Source organism: Oncorhynchus clarkii, chromosome 4 (assembly GCF_045791955.1).
Source record: "Oncorhynchus clarkii lewisi isolate Uvic-CL-2024 chromosome 4, UVic_Ocla_1.0, whole genome shotgun sequence".
NCBI classification, from domain to species: Eukaryota; Metazoa; Chordata; class Actinopteri; order Salmoniformes; family Salmonidae; genus Oncorhynchus; species Oncorhynchus clarkii.
This window is the reverse complement of record NC_092150.1, coordinates 7,276,365-7,295,241: the sequence shown is the minus strand read 5'-3', so window position 1 is coordinate 7,295,241 and position 18,877 is coordinate 7,276,365. Positions and strand designations below refer to the sequence as shown.

The 18,877-nt window shown below is 43.8% G+C and overlaps 1 protein-coding gene and 1 pseudogene across 1 annotated transcript in view; one reads left to right on the top strand and one right to left on the bottom strand.

Annotated features, from left to right (window-relative positions):
• Positions 1-385: 385 nt before the first annotated feature.
• Positions 386-18,877, bottom strand: part of LOC139407546 (dual oxidase 2-like) — a 36,581-nt gene continuing 18,089 nt past the window's right edge. The window contains exons 20-33 of the mRNA XM_071151368.1: positions 18,201-18,376; positions 18,051-18,123; positions 16,573-16,653; positions 13,589-13,767; positions 10,314-10,544; positions 9,939-10,038; positions 9,250-9,299; positions 6,863-6,990; positions 4,862-5,015; positions 4,130-4,362; positions 3,598-3,756; positions 2,814-2,969; positions 1,676-1,804; positions 386-903 (exon numbers count right to left, since the gene is read on the bottom strand). Coding sequence (XP_071007469.1) covers positions 781-903; positions 1,676-1,804; positions 2,814-2,969; positions 3,598-3,756; positions 4,130-4,362; positions 4,862-5,015; positions 6,863-6,990; positions 9,250-9,299; positions 9,939-10,038; positions 10,314-10,544; positions 13,589-13,767; positions 16,573-16,653; positions 18,051-18,123; positions 18,201-18,376 — 1,972 coding nt within the window. The 3' untranslated portion in view covers positions 386-780. The remainder of the gene's footprint in view (positions 904-1,675; positions 1,805-2,813; positions 2,970-3,597; positions 3,757-4,129; positions 4,363-4,861; positions 5,016-6,862; positions 6,991-9,249; positions 9,300-9,938; positions 10,039-10,313; positions 10,545-13,588; positions 13,768-16,572; positions 16,654-18,050; positions 18,124-18,200; positions 18,377-18,877) is intronic.
• On the top strand, positions 12,190-13,438 carry LOC139406267 (RNA-binding protein 25-like; annotated as a pseudogene).

Genomic DNA, 18,877 nt, shown 5'->3' with positions numbered 1-18,877 from the left:
TGCCTTTAAATGGCTCGGGGAGTAAAAATATTTACTTAAAATTAAGGCTACTGATTATTTCTCATTATCTACTCGCAAGCTTCTCATTGAAAGCCTGAAGAGCTACCATTCATACCGGTTTCTGCCCAGGTGCAACCTTTGGTAGGTTGATGGAAGGCTACTCTGAGTCAAGACGTTGTGATACAGCAAAGCCGAGACAATGCCTGGGCCGTGCTCATCATCGTTCTGACAGGCGAAGTGGAAATAATACCATGATTTTGCTTGTTGTGCAGGTTGCTCAATTGATATATCAATCATGGTATCATTTTCACTTCGCCTGTGTGTGTGTAACAACACCGTCGGACATGAAAACAACAATACCAAATGTAACAACAGCACAACAAAATGGATAAAAAAAAACATTTATTTTTTTGCAGGTGCCTTTGTCATTTTATACACTGGTGGTGCAACAAGTGCTTTCTAACAGTGACAGCAGGAGCAACCAACATTATCAAGTGGTCAAAACCATTCATCTTCAGGTTCAAAAAATGCAATCTGTTCATTAATTATCACATCATATATAAAATGGACATATCTATTTAATACAGACTAGCTCATAACATTGCTAATCATTGAAAATGACAAATATTACGTAAAAGCAGTAGACGTTATTTTTATTTATTTTTTTAAAGAATTTATAAGTCGTAAAATCTAGTCTGAAGGACTCATAAACGGTTCTTTCTTCATTGTTATCCGGCACAGTAGTAAGTGGTGTACTATGGGTATTCCCCAGTCCTGCTGTTAGAAGTTCTCATAGTGATGTATGAAATGTGTTTGGTCTCTCTTGTTCATCTGTTGGCAGGCCTTCTCTACGTTCTTAGTGAGACCAGGAGGACCACAGCTGAACACACCAATCTTACCCACCTAGAGAGCGTGAGAGAGAGAGAGAGAGAGAGAGCGAGAGTGAGAGTGAGAGAGAGAGAGAGAGAAACAGTAATTCTGTAAGACCAGTTCCAATGTATGAGTATCTGTTTATAATGGTAGATTGCTAACTGCAGAGGCTGTAATCCCTGCCAAAAGGTGCTTCAACAAAGTACTGAGTTAAAGGGTCTGAATACTCATGTAAATGTATTATTTTTAATACATTTGCAAAAATTTCTAAAAATCCTTTTTTTTGCTTTGTCATTATGGGGTATTGTGATGTCATTATGGGGTATTGTGATGTCATTATGGGGTATTGTGATGTCATTATGGGGTATTGTGATGTCATTATGGGGTATTGTGTGTAGATTGATGAAGGGTGGAAAAAAAACAATTTCATCCATTTCTGAATTAAGGCTTTTAACGTAAACAAAATATGGAAAAAGTGAGGTCTGAATATTTTCCAAATGCGCTGTATATAGCATACTCTTCTTCCAGAGAAGTTTGTGCTGTATTAGCTAATGTCTATGGACAAGTAATACTGATAGATACTATGATAACAGATGATAGCAATATAATAACCACTATAAAGTACAAACAGGTCAGGCATCAGGTTTTACGCCCACACGGCGCTGATGGATGTGTCTATGTAACTGACCTCAGAGTGCACCTCCTGTAATGAGCTGAAGGAGACAAAGGACACACACACACACACACATACATGCCACACACACACATACAAACACACATACAATGTTGTGTGGCAGTAACTAACCTCAGGGTGCACCTCCTGCAGAGAGCTGAAGAAGGAGGCAAATGGTGGACGACCAAAGTGGGTCACAGATCGCAGGCCGGTGAACAGGCTCCGATTCCACACCTTCTGGAAGTGACGCTCACACACGTACTGACCAGACACATCAGGACATCCCACTTTAGTACCACATACTACATTTACTGTTGTTAAAAATGTACAGTCCTAAAGTCCTCAAGTCCTAACATTTTAAAGTCCTAAAGTCCTAAAGTCACAAAATCACCAAGTCCTAAAGTCTTAGTCACCAAGTCCTAAAGTCTTAGTCACCAAGTCCTAAAGTCTTAGTTACCAAGTCCTAAAGTCTTAGTTACCAAGTCCTAAAGTCTTAGTTACTAAGTCCTAAAGTCTTAAGGTCCTAAAGTCTTGGTCACCAAGTCCTAAAGTCTTAGTCACCAAGTCCTAAAGTCTTAGTCACCAAGTCCTAAAGTCTTAGTTACCAAGTCCTAAAATCTTAGTTACCAAGTCCTAAAGTCTTAGTCACCAAGTCCTAAAGTCTTAGTTACCAAGTCCTAAAGTCTTAGTCACCAAGTCCTAAAGTCTTAAGGTCCTAAAGTCTTAAAATCTTAAGGTCCTAAAGTCTTAAGGTCCTAAAGTCTTAAGGTCCTAAAGTCTTAAAATCTTAAGGTCCTAAAGTCTTAAGGTCCTAAAGTTGTAAGGTCCTAAAGTCTTAAGGTCCTAAAGTCCTAAAGTCTTAAGGTCCTAAAGTCGTAAGGTCCTAAAGTCGTAAGGTCCTAAAGTCGTAAGGTCCTAAAGTCTTTAGGTCCTAAAGTCTTAAGGTCCTAAAGTCTTAAAGTCCTAAAGTCGTAAGGTCCTAAAGTCGTAAGGTCCTAAAGTCTTAAAGTCTTAAGGTCCTAAAGTCTTAAAGTCTTAAGGTCCTAAAGTCTTAAAGTCTTAAAGTCCTAAAGTGCAAGCTCTGCCCTCCTGGTACATAATAGAAGCTACAACTAAACCAGACAATGTATCTACACTGTTGTACTCTAATCCTGTGACATTTTCAAGCACTTCTAGGGCCAGTTTTCCAGACCCAGATTAAGCCTAGCCCTGGGTTGAGAAGGTGGGTTTTTAATCTACGTCCAGGAAACCGTTTGTTGGTTGTTCTCACCAGCATGGTGGTTCGCAGGTCAAACTTCTCCGCCAGCTGCGTGATGTAGATGTGGACAGAGACCAGGTCCATTCTGTCCTGCTCCTCCACCTCCCGGATGATGTCAGACACCCACTCAAACTGACGCTGAGTCCGCGTCACCCAGATAAAGTATATCTGCAGACGGACAGGATATTCCCCCCCGGGCAAACCCAAAGGTTAGGCATAGGGATTCAGATTAGGTTAAGGACATAAAGACAGGAGGCATATTTACTTTTATTCTGATACGGGACTGTCAATACTGTGTAAATACTGTGTAAATACTGTGTAAATACTGTGTAAATACTGTGTAAATACTGTACATGTAACCATATCTACATGTACATACTACCTCAATCAGCCTGACTAACCGGTGTCTGTATGTAGCCTCGCTACTTTTATAGCCTTGCTACTGTATATAGCCTGTCTTTTTACTGTTGTTTTATTTATTTAGCTACCTATTGTTCACCTAATACCTTTTTTTGCACTATTGGTTAGAGCCTGTAAGTAAGCATTTCACTGTAAGGTCTACTACACCTGTTGTATTCGGCGCACGTGACAAATACACTTTGATTTGGATCACTAGAAGAAGCAAAAGAAGAAGAAGCAGAAGAAGCAGAAGAAGAAGAAGGAGAAGAAGGAGAAGAAGGAGAAGAAGAAGAAGAAGAAGAAGAAGAAGGAGAAGAAGCAGAAGAAGCAGAAGCAGAAGAAGGAGAAGAAGAAGAAGGAGGTGAATGTTCCTGACATTCTCATTTGTAGAGCTTACTTTTTTACACTGTATCTTGAACTTGACTGAGGACTTGAACACCAGGTCCTTGAGGATGGAAGCGAAGGGGGTGACTCCAATCCCTCCTCCCACCAGGACTGACACCTCAAAATTTGTCCACTCCTGGTGGCCCTCCCCAAACGGCCCGTCCAGGTACAGCTGTGGAATGGGAGTACAAATATGTGATAGAGAAAGCATTGGAAAACAGCAATAATTAATCAACCATCCAACCAACCAGCCACATGCATGCATGTACACAGACACGCTTGCAGCAGACACGGATGGATGCACACACACAGACCCCCCCCAACCTACGCACAGACCCCCCCCAACCTACACACAGACCCCCCCCCCAACCTACACACAGACCCCCCCCCCCAACCTACACACAGACCCCCCCCAACCTACGCACAGACCCCCCCCCAACCTACACACAGACCCCCCCCAACCTACACACAGACCCCCCACCCTACACATACACATCCTCCCTTCCTCCATGCCTCCCTCCCTCCCTCCCTCCCTCCCTCCATGCCTTTGGATATGTTCGCAGTTGTTCCAGGTTGTTGGGGGCGTACGCCTCTCGGAGGTGGCTGGTCCAGGGGCCTATGGCGCGGATGTGAAGGCTGAGGGTCTCCTCATGTGGAGCTGACGTCAGGGTAAATGGGTGATACTCATCTGTGCCAAGCGCCAGACACGCCACCCTCACCCACTGGCCTGAGCGGTACACAAAGCCCTGGGGACGCTTGAACTCCAGGTATGTCACTTCTATGTTGGGGTGGGGAGGGGTTGAGAGAGAGAGAGAGAGAGAGAGAGAGAGAGAGAGAGAGAGAGAGAGAGAGAGAGAGAGAGAGAGAGAGAGAGAGAGAGAGAGAGAGAGAGAGAGAGAGAGAGAGAGAGAGAGAGAGAGAGAGAGAGAGAGAGAGAGAGAGAGAGAGAGAGAGAGAGAGAGAAAATAAGATATAGAGAGAGGTTGAGCGACCAGTAGCACAAGGCAGTAGCCAGAGTAGAGGGGAATATAAGGATAGAACTAGAATTAACCCACAAAGAACTGGAATGGGAACTTATGCATTCATCCATCCATCCATCCATCCATCCATCCATCCATCCAATCCACCATCCATCCAATCCACCATCCATCCCTCCTTCCTCACTCCTTCCCTCCCTCCATCCCTCCCTTCCCCCTCCCTCCCTGCCCCCCTCCCTCCCACCCACCAACCAACGCACCCTTCCTCCCTCCCCTCCCACCCTCTATCCCAGTCCCTACCTGAGGGCAGCAGCGTAGCATTGACCACAGGGATCTCCACCTTCTTCCTGTTGAGGCTGATGAGTTTGTCCAGGAGGAAGAGCAGTCCCGGGGGGATCAGGTAGATGTGGAAACGAGGCTCCTGGAGCAGAGCAAAGCTGCCATGGATGACTGTCTGGTGGGACGAGACATGGCCAAGAGGATCATGTTTTAATCAACTAGAAACCAGGGGAAGAGACATGGCCAAGAGGATCATGTTTTAATCAACTAGAAACCAGGGGAAGAGACATGGCCAAGAGGATCATGTTTTAATAAACTAGAAACCAGGGGAGGAAACATGGCCAAGAGGATCATGTTTTAATAAACTAGAAACCAGGGGAAGAGACATGGCCAAGAGGATCATGTTTTAATAAACTAGAAACCAGGGGAGGAGACATGGCCAAGAGGATCATGTTTTAATCAACTAGAAACCAGGGGAGGAGACATGGCCAAGAGGATCATGTTTTAATAAACTAGAAACCAGGGGAGGAGACATGGCCAAGAGGATCATGTTTTAATAAACTAGAAACCAGGGGAGGAGACATGGCCAAGAGGATCATGTTTTAATCAACTAGAAACCAGGGGAGGAGACATGGCCAAGAGGATCATGTTTTTAATAAACTAGAAACCAGGGGAGGAAAGGGCCAAGAGGATCATGTTTAAATAAACTAGAAACCAGGGGACGAGACATGGCCAAGAGGATCATGTTTTTAATAAACTAGAAACCAGGGGAGGAAAGGGCCAAGAGGATCATGTTTAAATAAACTAGAAACCAGGGGAGGAGACATGGCCAAGAGGATCATGTTTTTAATAAACTAGAAACCAGGGGAGGAAAGGGCCAAGAGGATCATGTTTTAATCAACTAGAAACCAGGGGAGGAGACATGGCCAAGAGGATCATGTTTTAATCAACTAGAAACCAGGGGAGGAGACATGGCCAAGAGGATCATGTTTTAATCAACTAGAAACCAGGGGAGGAGACATGGCCAAGAGGATCATGTTTTTAATAAACTAGAAACCAGGGGAGGAGACATGGCCAAGAGGATCATGTTTTTAATAAACTAGAAACCAGGGGAGGAAAGGGCCAAGAGGATCATGTTTTTAATAAACTAGAAACCAGGGGAGGAAAGGGCCAAGAGGATCATGTTTTAATAAACTAGAAACCAGGTGAGGAGACATGGCCAATAGGATCATGTTTTAATCAACTAGAAACCAGGGGAGGAAAGGGCCAAGAGGATCATGTTTTAATAAACTAGAAACCAGGGGAGGAGACATGGCCAAGAGGATCATGTTTTAATAAACTAGAAACCAGGGGAGGAAAGGGCCAAGAGGATCATGTTTTAATCAACTAGAAACCAGGGGAGGAGACATGGCCAAGAGGATCATGTTTTAATCAACTAGAAACCAGGGGAGGAAAGGGCCAAGAGGATCATGTTTTAATAAACTAGAAACCAGGGGAGGAAAGGGCCAAGAGGATCATGTTTTAATCAACTAGAAACCAGGGGAGGAAAGGGCCAAGAGGAAATATACTTCATGTTCTCCCTACAGGGACCAGCATTTACATTCAATCCAACCTAAATACATCCTTCCGGCTGTATGTGTGTATTTTTAAAGTTATATAGCTTACAAACTTGATTGCTGACATGGAAAACATTTTGGGACTATATCAACAATGGAATAATGAAACAAAGAGCAAAAATAGAGTTTTTGGGTGGAATTTAGTAGGTAATGAATGAGGGGAACACGGCTCCTTCCTTCACCTACTGACTAATTGACACTCTCCTAGACCACTCTATCAAGTTCCAGGTCACGGAGGAGTCGAGGAGAGGACGGTCTTTTCGTGCAAATGAGAATCTCCCTGTGTTCACCGTGGTTCAACGTTATGGCAAGCCCCTTCGGTTAACCAGCAACTACTATAGTAATACTCATCTGTATATGTTGTACACGGTATACGTATATGAATATAATGTATCTCTGTGCTCACCAGAATGTAGACGACCACATAGAGGTAGTGTGTGAGCCAGAAACCCCGGAAGCTGATTCGTCGGAAGTACTGAGTGGCAAAGACGTACATAAATGCAAAGATGAAGAGAAGCAGGATGCCCGTTAATCCTGCAGTAACATTAGAGAGAGAGAGAGACACACGTGAGAGTAACGTTAGAGACACATTAGAGACACGTTAGAGTAACATTAGAGAGAGAGACACGTTAGAGTAACGTTAGAGACACGTTAGAGTAACATTAGAGAGAGAGACACGTTAGAGTAACGTTAGAGACACGTTAGAGTAACATTAGAGAGAGAGACACGTTAGAGTAACATTAGAGTAACGTTAGAGACACGTTAGAGTAACATTAGAGAGAGACACGTTAGAGTAACGTTAGAGAGAGACACGTTAGAGTAACATTAGAGAGAGAGAGACAGGTTAGAATAACATTAGAGAGAGAGACACGTTAGAGTAACAGAGAGAGAGACACGTTAGAGAGAGACACGTTAGAGAGAGACACGTTAGAGTAACATTAGACAGAGAGACACGTTAGAGAGAGACACGTTAGAGTAACATTAGACAGAGAGACACGTTAGAGAGAGACACGTTAGAGAGAAACACGTTAGAGTAACATTAGAGAGAGAGACACGTTAGAGTAGCGTTACAGAGAGAGACACGTTAGAGTAACATTAGAGAGAGAGACACGTTAGAGAGAGACACGTTAGAGTAACATTAGAGAGAGAGACACGTTAGAGTAACATTAGAGAGAGAGACACGTTAGAGAGAGACACGTTAGAGTAACATTAGAGAGAGACACGTTAGAGAGAGACACGTTGGAGACACGTTAGAGAAACAGAGAGAGAGACACGTTAGAGAAACAGAGAGAGAGACATGTTAGAGAGAGACACGTTAGAGAAACAGAGAGAGAGACACGTTAGAGATAGACACGTTAGAGAAACAGAGAGAGAGACACGTTAGAGAAACATTAGAGAGAGAGACACGTTAGAGTAACATTAGAGAGAGACACGTTAGAGTAACAGAGAGAGAGAGACACGTTAGAGAGACACGTTAGAGTAACGTTAGAGAGAGACAGGTTAGAGAGAGACACGTTAGAGTAACAGAGAGAGAGAGACACGTTAGAGAGAGACACGTTAGAGTAACGTTAGAGAGAGAGACACGTTAGAGAGAGACACGTTAGAGTAACATTAGAGAGCGATAGACACGTTAGAGAGAGACACGTTAGAGTAACAGAGAGAGAGACACGTTAGAGTAACATTAGAGAGAGAGACACGTTAGTGTAACGTTAGAGAGAGAGAGACACGTTAGAGTAACATTAGAGAGAGAGACACGTTAGAGTAACAGAGAGAGAGACACGTTAGAGAGAGACACGTTAGAGTAACATTAGAGAGAGAGAGACACGTTAGAGTAACATTAGAGAGAGAGACACGTTAGAGTAACGTTAGAGAGAGAGACACGTTAGAGTAACATTAGAGAGAGAGACACGTTAGAGTAACATTAGAGAGAGAGACACGTTAGAGAGAGACACGTTAGAGTAACATTAGAGAGAGAGACACGTTAGAGTAACATTAGAGAGAGAGACACGTTAGAGAGAGATACGTTAGAGTAACGTTAGAGAGAGACACGTTAGAGTAACATTAGAGAGAGACACGTTAGAGTAACATTAGAGAGAGAGACACATTAGAGTAACAGAGAAAGAGACACCTTAGAGTAACAGAGAGAGAGACACGTTAGAGTAACGTTACAGAGAGAGACACGTTAGAGTAACGTTAGAGAGAGACACGTTAGAGTAACATTAGAGAGAGACACGTTAGAGTAACATTAGAGAGAGAGACACATTAGAGTAACAGAGAGAGAGACACGTTAGAGTAACGTTACAGAGAGAGATACGTTAGAGTAACGTTAGAGAGAGACACGTTAGAGTAACATTAGAGAGAGACACGTTAGAGTAACATTAGAGAGAGACACGTTAGAGTAACAGAGAGAGAGACACGTTAGAGTAATGTTACAGAGAGAGACACGTTAGAGTAACGTTAGAGACACGTTAGAGTAACGTTAGAGAGAGAGACACGTTAGAGTAACGTTACAGAGAGAGACACGTTAGAGTAACGTTAGAGAGAGAGACACGTTAGAGTAACGTTAGAGACACGTTAGAGAGAGACACGTACAAGTATTGAGCTACTGTAATATTCAGCAATAACATAAAGTAGCTCTTTATCGTCCATATTCTGGGACTAAAGCAAACCCAGCGGGCAAAACTGGTTGCATTGGCGTCATTATAACTAGAAACGGGTTGAAATGACATAATTATGACATCAACTCGTTTTGCCCAGTTTTGACCGGTGGGAATGGTTTGTATTCTGTCCTACCTGGAACACTCTGAAAGAACCACCACGACCATTTCATCGGCATCTCAGACCTGCAAAGGGTCAAAACACAGGAAATAGTCAACACAGTAAATAGTCAACACAGGAAATAGTCAACACAGTAAATAGTCAACACAGGAAATAGTCAACACAGTAAATAGTCAACACAGTAAATAGTCAACACAGGAAATAGTCAACACAGTAAATAGTCAACACAGGAAATAGTCAACACAGGAAATAGTCAACACAGTAATTAGTCAACACAGTAAATGGTCAACACAGTAAATAGTCAACACAGGAAATAGTCAACACAGTAAATAGTCAACACAGGAAATAGTCAACACAGTAAATAGTCAACACAGTAAATAGTCAACACAGGAAATAGTCAACACAGTAAATAGTCAACACAGTAAATAGTCAACACAGTAAATAGTCAACACAGGAAATAGTCAACACAGTAAATAGTCAACACAGTAAATACTCAACACAGGAAATAGTCAACACAGTAAATAGTCAACACAGGAAATAGTCAACACAGTAAATAGTCAACATAGTAAATAGTCAACACATAGCAATTCAGATACAAGAGTATGTATGTAAAGAGGTACGCATGTGAAAATGGAGAAGAATCCCCCCAAAATATTCCCCAAAAATCCTGAAGAATGAAGAAGAATCCAGAATAATGCCATTACCCATCGTTGACTAGGACCTTGGGGAACAGACAGACCAGGATGCTGAGGTCACTGACTGAGAACACGTAGACATTAACCACATGACCCAGAGAATGGACAACTAAAGAGGAGAGGAGGAGAAGAAGGGGTTCATTCAGGAGCAAAACATAACATGAACTGGAAAAACAGTGTAAATGTGATACTACAATGAGATGTGGAAAAACTAGGATTCATAAATGTAGGAGTTCCCAAAAGTGAAATATATATATATAATATAAATATATTTTTAGGATTTTTACATTGGTGAGCGACTTTTTTTTCCAATTCCGCCCAGTCAACCCCTCCTTTAGTGTTGATACCCTAAGAAGTGTCAACCTCTGACGTCTGACCTCTGACCTGTGAGTAAGAGGGCGGACATGGCCATGAAGCGGTGGAAGTCTATAGCGGCGTCGAAGGGGATGTATCGGTTGAGGAAGGTCTCTCGTCCCAGGGTGATGAGGTTGCGGCACACCGTCAGCATCATGTAGGGGTACAGGAAGGAGATGGCCGCCGCCGAACCCCGCGACACCAAGATACCCACCACCGACGTCTCCGGCACGCCCGTGGAGTATGCCTGCAAACCATAGTCTAAACACGCAGCTAGGGGTTTGTTTCTGTTAGTCCACAGGCTTTACCTGAATCCCAAATAAGACCCTTCAGCCCCTCCGTTATTCTCTAGGGCACTCCCGTAGATCGGAAGGGATTGGATAAGTGTAATCAAAATGGCAACAAAAAAAGTCAGCCAAACAGAAGGGTAAGTTTAAGTCATCGCCATATTGCTTAAACATATCCCATTCTGTTAGATCTACAGGAAGGATTAGGGCCAGGGCTTGATTTGGGATTCAGGGTATATACAAGGATTAGGGCCAGGGCTTGATTTGGGATTCAGGGTATATACAAGGATTAGGGCCAGGGCTTGATTTGGGATTCAGGGTATATACAAGGATTAGGGCCAGGGCTTGATTTGGGATTCAGGGTATATACAAGGATTAGGGCCAGGGCTTGATTTGGGATTCAGGGTATATACAATGATTAGGGCCAGGGCTTGATTTGGGATTCAGGGTATATACAATGATTAGGGCCAGGGCTTGATTTGGGATTCAGGGTATATACAAGGATTAGGGCCAGGGCTTGATTTGGGATTCAGGGTATATACAAGGATTAGGGCCAGGGCTTGATTTGGGATTCAGGGTATATACAAGGATTAGGGCCAGGGCTTGATTTGGGATTCAGGGTATATACAATGATTAGGGCCAGGGCTTGATTTGGGATTCAGGGTATATACAATGATTAGGGCCAGGGCTTGATTTGGGATTCAGGGTATATACAAGGATTAGGGCCAGGGCTTGATTTGGGATTCAGGGTATATACAATGATTAGGGTCAGGGCTTGATTTGGGATTCAGGGTATATACAAGGATTAGGGCCAGGGCTTGATTTGGGATTCAGGGTATATACAATGATTAGGGCCAGGGCTTGATTTGGGATTCAGGGTATATACAAGGATTAGGGCCAGGGCTTGATTTGGGATTCAGGGTATATACAATGATTGGGGCCAGGGCTTGATTTCGGATTCAGGGTATATACAAGGATTAGGGACAGGGCTTGATTTGGGATTCAGGGTATATACAAGGATTAGGGACAGGGCTTGATTTGGGATTCAGGGTATATACAAGGATTAGGGACAGGGCTTGATTTGGGATTCAGGGTATATACAAGGATAACAGAAGACCTTTCAACTCAGATACAGTATAGCTATTGTAATGTAATAGAAAATGTACCTAAGCATTGATAAGATGCTTAAAATTGCATGAGTAATCAACAAAATTATGAAAATCTCATTAAGTTAAGCATTTGTGTCAACTAAACAGTCGTCTCTCGTGATCGCCTTAGCTGATTTGGTTCTGGGCATTGAGATAAAAAATGTTTTAAAACAGGTAACTCCCAGCCTTCTTCTTCTTCTTGGCACAGTTTACTCCCAGCCTGGTCTCAGATCTGTTTGTACTGTCTTGACAACAGGCATAGGTGTTGGCGAGACATCACAAACATATCTGGGACCAACCAGGCTAGCTCAAATTCAAACCAATCAAATGTATATTATAGCAGTTGTAACGAAGTGCCAGCAAACTCCCAAAACAGAAGAACAGACAGAAGAGAAAATAATTGAAAAGAAGACAAGAGAAGACAAGACGAGAGAAGACAAGACGAGAGAAGACAAGACCAGAGAAGACAAGATGAGAGAAGACAAGAGAAGACAAGAGAAGATGAGAGAAGACAAGACCAGAGAAGACGAGAGAAGACAAGACCAGAGAAGACGAGACGAGAGAAGACAAGAGAAGACGAGAGAAGACAAGATGAGAGAAGACAAGTCCAGAGAAGACAAGACGAGCGAAGACAAGAGAAGATGAGAGAAGACAAGAGAAAATAAAAGGAAAGAGGACAAGAGAAGACAAGACGAGAGAAGACGAGAGAAGACAAGACAAGAGAAGACAAGAGAAGAAAAGACCAGAGAAGACAAGAAAAGACAGAAGAAGACAAGAGAAGACAAGACGAGAGAAGACAAGACGAGAGAAGACGAGAGAAAAAAATAGAAAAGACAAGCGAAGACAAGACGAGAGAAGACGAGAGAAGACAAGACAAGAGAAGACAAGAGAAGAAAAGACCAGAGAAGACAAGAAAAGACAGAAGAAGACAAGAGAAGACAAGACGAGAGAAGACAAGACAAGACGAGAGAAGACGAGAGAAGACAAGACGAGAGAAGACAAGATGAGAGAAGACAAGAGAAGACAAGAGAAGATGAGAGAAGACAAGACCAGAGAAGACCAGAGAAGACAAGACCAGAGAAGACGAGACGAGAGAAGACAAGACCGGAGAAGACAAGACGAGAGAAGACGAGACGAGAGAAGACGATAGAAGACAAGACCAGAGAAGACAAGACGAGAGAAGACAAGAGAAGACAAGAGAAGATGAGAGAAGACAAGACGAGAGAAGACAAGAGAAAACAAGAGAAGACAAGAGAAGACAAGAGAAGATGAGAGAAGACAAGAGAAGATGAGAGAAGACAAGAGATGGTGAGAGAAGACAAGACCAGAGAAGACAAGACTAGAGAAGACAAGAAAAGAGAAGAGAAGATGAGAGAAGACAAGAGAAGATGAGAGAAGACAAGACCAGAGAAGACGAGAGAAGACAAGAGAAGATGAGAGAAGACAAGAGAAGACGAGAGAAGATGAGAGAAGACAAGAGAAGACGAGAGAAGACAAGAGAAGACGAGAGAAGACAACTTACAGTAGCAGATGATGATGAGACCAGAGAAGACCAGAGAAGACAAGACTAGAGAAGACAAGAAAAGACAGAAGAAAACAAGAGAAATCAAGAGAAGATGAGAGAAGACAAGAGAAGATGAGAGAAGACAAGAGAAGACGAGAGAAGACAAGACCAGGGAAGACAAGACTAGAGAAGACAAGAAAAGAGAAGAGAAGATGAGAGAAGACAAGAGAAGATGAGAGAAGACAAGACCAGAGAAGACGAGAGAAGACAAGAGAAGATGAGAGAAGACAAGAGAAGACGAGAGAAGATGAGAGAAGACAAGAGAAGACGAGAGAAGACAAGAGAAGACGAGAGAAGACAACTTACAGTAGCATCTCTCCAGAGCCAATCCGGCTGTGATGCCATAGACGATAGTGAAGCAAACAATGTGGCGACGGTAGTTCTCTACGAAGCGTTTGAATTGCTGGATCTTTTGCTGGACGGGGCTCCTGTTGTAACGCTCCTTCTTAGGCTTCACGTAGACCTTAGGACTCTGGAGGCCCGATCTGCATGGGGAGGAGGAAGGAGGAAGTAATTTGCAGTGGTTTAGATTGAGAAAAGCTTCAACATAATTTATTGAACTGAAACTACCAAAAGAAGGTTCAGGCCGCAGCATAATTCACTTCAATGGCAATTATTGCTGAACACATTTAAGAGAAAGCGCCTTCAACAAAAGCATTTTTTTACCTTTATGTTACAGCAATGCAGCAATCAATGAATACAATGGATGAGTCAGAGTTAGCAAGAACAATACAAATAAATCATAAGGATAGTGGGTATAAAAATCAGAACATCCGGGTGAGGTTCAGGCTGGATTCCTCTTCAGGGCAATAATTAAATGTTAAAATGTATTACTGTGCGTTAGTGATATAACAAAGCCACAGGATAGATATAGTGTAAGTACTGTGCTCCATGGTAAAACCATTGTACCATCATCAATATATTGAAAGGAACTCAGACTCAAGTCTAGTGTTATCTGATAATGGCGTTAAGTAGAGGCTGGTTGCATCACTGGGTGGACAACTCTAGATACCAGACATGAGGTCAACCACAAAGCAAGCAAACTCTCTTACGCAACCCGAGGTAACCATGGTAAACCCATAACTACTGGTATCACTCTGCTTCACTTCCTTGACACAGAATACTGTACATACAGGTAAGCACAACAACCATTACCACTACTGGTATCGACCTACTTTATAAGGACTTAATGAACTTTATGTAAATATATATATTTTTTAATGATTAGAAAGCCACGCGAGAAAGTAATGAGAAAATCTGTCAATAAAGAAAAGAGAAAAATAATGTCTGGTAGTGACATGAGCAGCGTGAGGTTGGATGTTATCTCTGGTAGTGACATGAGCAGCGTGAGGTTGGATGTTATCTCTGGTAGTGACATGAGCAGCGTGAGGTTGGATGTTATCTCTGGTAGTGACATGAGCAGCGTGAGGTTGGATGTGATCTCTGGTAGTGACATGAGCAGCGTGAGGTTGGATGTTATCTCTGGTAGTGACATGAGCAGCGTGAGGTTGGATGTTATCTCTGGTAGTGACATGAGCAGCGTGAGGTTGGATGTTATCTCTGGTAGTGACATGAGCAGCGTGAGGTTGGATGTTATCTCTGGTAGTGACATGAGCAGCGTGAGGTTGGATGTGATCTCTGGTAGTGACATGAGCAGCGTGAGGTTGGATGTTATCTCTGGTAGTGACATGAGCAGTGTGAGGTTGGATGTTATCTCTGGTAGTGACATGAGCAGCGTGAGGTTGGATGTTATCTCTGGTAGTGACATGAGCAGCGTGAGGTTGGATGTTATCTCTGGTAGTGACATGAGCAGCGTGAGGTTGGATGTGATCTCTGGTAATGACATCAGCAGCATGAGGTTGGATGCAGGGCTGTAAGCAGGGCTTTCTCCTATAGAGCTCAATTTTTATGGAATGGTCTGCCTATCCATGTAAGAGACGCAGACTCGGTCTCAACCTTTAAGTCTTTACTGAAGATCTCTTCAGTGGGTCATATGATTGAGTGTAGTCTGGCCCAGGAGTGTGAAGGTGAACGGAAAGGCTCTGGAGCAACGAACCGCCCTTGCTGTCTCTGCCTGGCCGGTTCCCCTCTCTCCACTGAGATTCTCTGCCTCTAACCCTAATACAGGGGCTGAGTCACTGGCTTACTGGTGCTCTTTCATTTCAGTTGGTAAGTTGGTGGTTGAAGATATCCCTCTAGTGGTGTGGGGGCTGTGCTTTGGCAAAGTGGGTGGGGTTATATCCTGCCTGTTTGGCCCTGTCCGGGGGTATCATCGGATGGGGCCACAGTGTCACCTGACCCCTCCTGTCTCAGCCTCCAGTATTTATGCTGCAGTAGTTTATGTGTCGGGGGGCTAGGGTCTGTTTGTTATATCTGGAGTACTTCTCCTGTCTTATCCTGTGTCCTGTGTGAATTTAAGTATGCTGTCTCTAATTCTCTCTTTCTTTCTCTCTCTCGGAGGACTTGAGCCCTAGAACCATGCCTCAGGACTACCTGGCATAATGACTCCTTGCCGTCCCCAGTCCACCTGGCCATGCTGCTGCTCCAGTGTCAACTGTTCTGCCTGCGGCTATGGAACCCTGACCTGTTCACCGGGCGTGCTACCTGTCCCAGACCTGCTGTTTTCAACTCTCTAGAGACAGCAGGAGCGGTAGAGATACTCTTAATGATCGGCTATGAAAAGCCAACTGACATTTACTCCTGAGGTGCTGACTTGCTGCACCCTCGACAACTACTATGATTATTATTATTTGACCATGCTGGTCATTTATGAACATTTGAACATCTTGGCCATGTTCTGTTATAATCTCCACCCGGCACAGCCAGAAGAGGACTGGCCACCCCTCATAGCCTGGTTCCTCTCTAGGTTTCTACCTAGGTTTTGGTCTTTCTAGGGAGTTTTTCCTAGCCACCGTGCGTGCTTCTACACCTGCATTGCTTGCTGTTTGGGGTTTTAGGCTGGGTTTCTGTACATCACTTTGAGATATCAGCTGATGTAAGAAGGGCTATATAAATCGATTTGATTTGATTTGATGTGATCTTTGGTAGTGACATGAGCAGCATGAGGTTGGATGTGATCTTTGGAAGTGACATCAACAGCATGAGGTTAGATGTGATCTCTGGTAGTGACATCAACAGCATGAGGTTGGACGTGATCTTTGGTAGTGACATCAGCAGCATGAGGTTGGATGTGATCTCTGGTAGTGACATCAGCAGCATCAGATTGGATGCAGGGCTGTAGGTTGGGCTTTCTCATCAGATTGGAAATTCCCCAACCCTAGAGAACTTACCTTTTCCCTTGTCGTCTGCGAAGTTCCTGCCCGTCTTTCCCCGGGCTGCTGGAGATCTGTGTGTCCCCTTCTGAGGGTGAGCTAAGAAAGAGAAGACATTACAGTTTTTTTAAATAAAGAGCAGGAGGCCTGCAGGCCGGCGGTTAAAAAAACAGATGCTTATCATATCAGCAGACAAAGGGTGGAGTAATTCAAAATAACTTGTTAGGAATAATCGTAACAGTTGTCGTAATAGTAATATAGCAGGTTAGTTGGGGGGAAAAAAGTCGTCGTCGTCATGCCGTGAAGTAAATCATCATCATGTCCACAATCACACCCTGATAAGAGCATGACTATCGAGATCTTGGTGAATGGAGATTGTGAAATACAGTAAATGACCATGCAATGAAGAGTGCATTTTTTCAAATCAATCAAATCAATGAGAAGATACATAAGGGTGTATCCTCGTTACTAAGTTATTCTCTTCCTCGTGTCCTAATGTGGTTATCATACCTGTTCCTCTCCAGGGTGATGGAAGAAAACGGGCTGGTGTTATTTGTAACGTCTGCTTCCAACTCACACCCTCAAAACACGTAGATCCCCTGAACGCAGCTCCCTTTCCAGCTCACACTCTCAAACACGTAGGTCCCCTGAACGCAGCTCCCTTTCCAGGCCCACTTTCAGGCTCACACTCTCAAACACGTAGATCCCCCTGAACGCAGCTCCCTTTCCAGGCCCACTTTCAGGCTCACACTCTCAAACACGTAGATCCCCCTGAACGCAGCTCCCTTTCCAGGCCCACTTTCAGGCTCACACTCTCAAACACGTAGATCCCCCTGAACGCAGGTCACTCCCCAGATCCCAATCACCTGAATTCTAATCACCTGTTCACACACCTGTAGGTCATTATCAAACACTATTTAGTTCAGTTCTTTGCACCCCGTCACTGTGAGGTATTGTTTGTTTTGTGACACACGTCTGTCAGAGCGCTTGGTTTCCCGTGAGTTACTCCTCCCGTGGATGATAGTTTTTGCCTGCCTCACTAACAACACCTTTTGCCTATTCCCTGCCTGTACTTTAGCCTATCGGATTTCCTGTTATCTACCTATTGCCTGATCTCCCGGACTACGATTACTAGCCTTTTCCCTGCCTGTACTTTAGCCTTTCGGATTTCCTGTTATCTACCTATTGCCTGATCTCCCGGACTACGCCTTTTCCCTGCCTGTACCGTTGCCCTTTTTGCCCCCTGTGTATGACCTTCTGCCTGACCCAGCTACCTGCCTCTTCCTGTGTATGACCTTCTGCCTGACCCAGCTACCTGCCTCCTCCTGTGTATGACCTTCTGCCTGACCCAGCTACCTGCCTCCTCCTGTGTATGACCTTCTGCCTGACCCAGCTACCTGCCTCCTCCTGTGGTCCTTTGCAATAAACACCTGCTGTGCCCTGTACTTCAAACCATCTCTCTGTCTCCCCTCGTGTTCATTACATTATTATCTTACCTGTTCCTCTCTGGGTTGATGAAAGACACATGCTGGTGTCGACTCAGTTTGTTTCCCCCCTCCTTCTCCATCCCTGCAGAGATACATAACATTAGAAGAAGTCTTGAGAATATTTTGTGTCTCTGGTTGGCCTTCTCCAGCCTTTGTCACCTTTGATGTTAAGCTGAGCGAAGGTAAGTTCCTTCTCGTGGTCCCGGAGCAGGAAGTGGAAGTCCTCCCAGGTAATCTGTTCCTTGTCGTTGAAACCTGCGGCCTTCAACATTTCCTTGATGGCCTCCTCAGCCTGGCTCTTAGACAGAAGACTGCTGGAGATCTCTATGAACGACCTGCAGAACAGACCACAAGATGGCCGGAGTTTAAGACGGCCGGAGAACCCATTATACGGTGCTCATCTTGTTCATTCATTTTGGATCGCGCATACAGCTGGATCTACAAAACAGATGACATGGAATGTGGACGTAATTTGACAGAAGGTGGCTATTGAGGTCTGAGTGTATGTCCCTTGAAGGGACAATGGTTTTTCATGAAAATGGATGATATTTGGATGAAAACAGATCAAAGTATGATGACCCAAAGTATGAAAAATGACTGTTGCTTCTACACTGATAAAGTTTGACCATAAAGTTACTAGTCCCCCTCCCCCTGTGTCAAACACTTGGATTCAGGAGGCGGGATTACTAACATCACCCTAACTGTCATTTTAATACACCAATTTATTAATTTTTTTATTTAATCTTTATTTAAATAAATAAAATAGTTAACCAATGGTATCATGATATTCTCTCACCTCATTTAAATAAGTACCGCCTTGTAACCAACATCGGAGA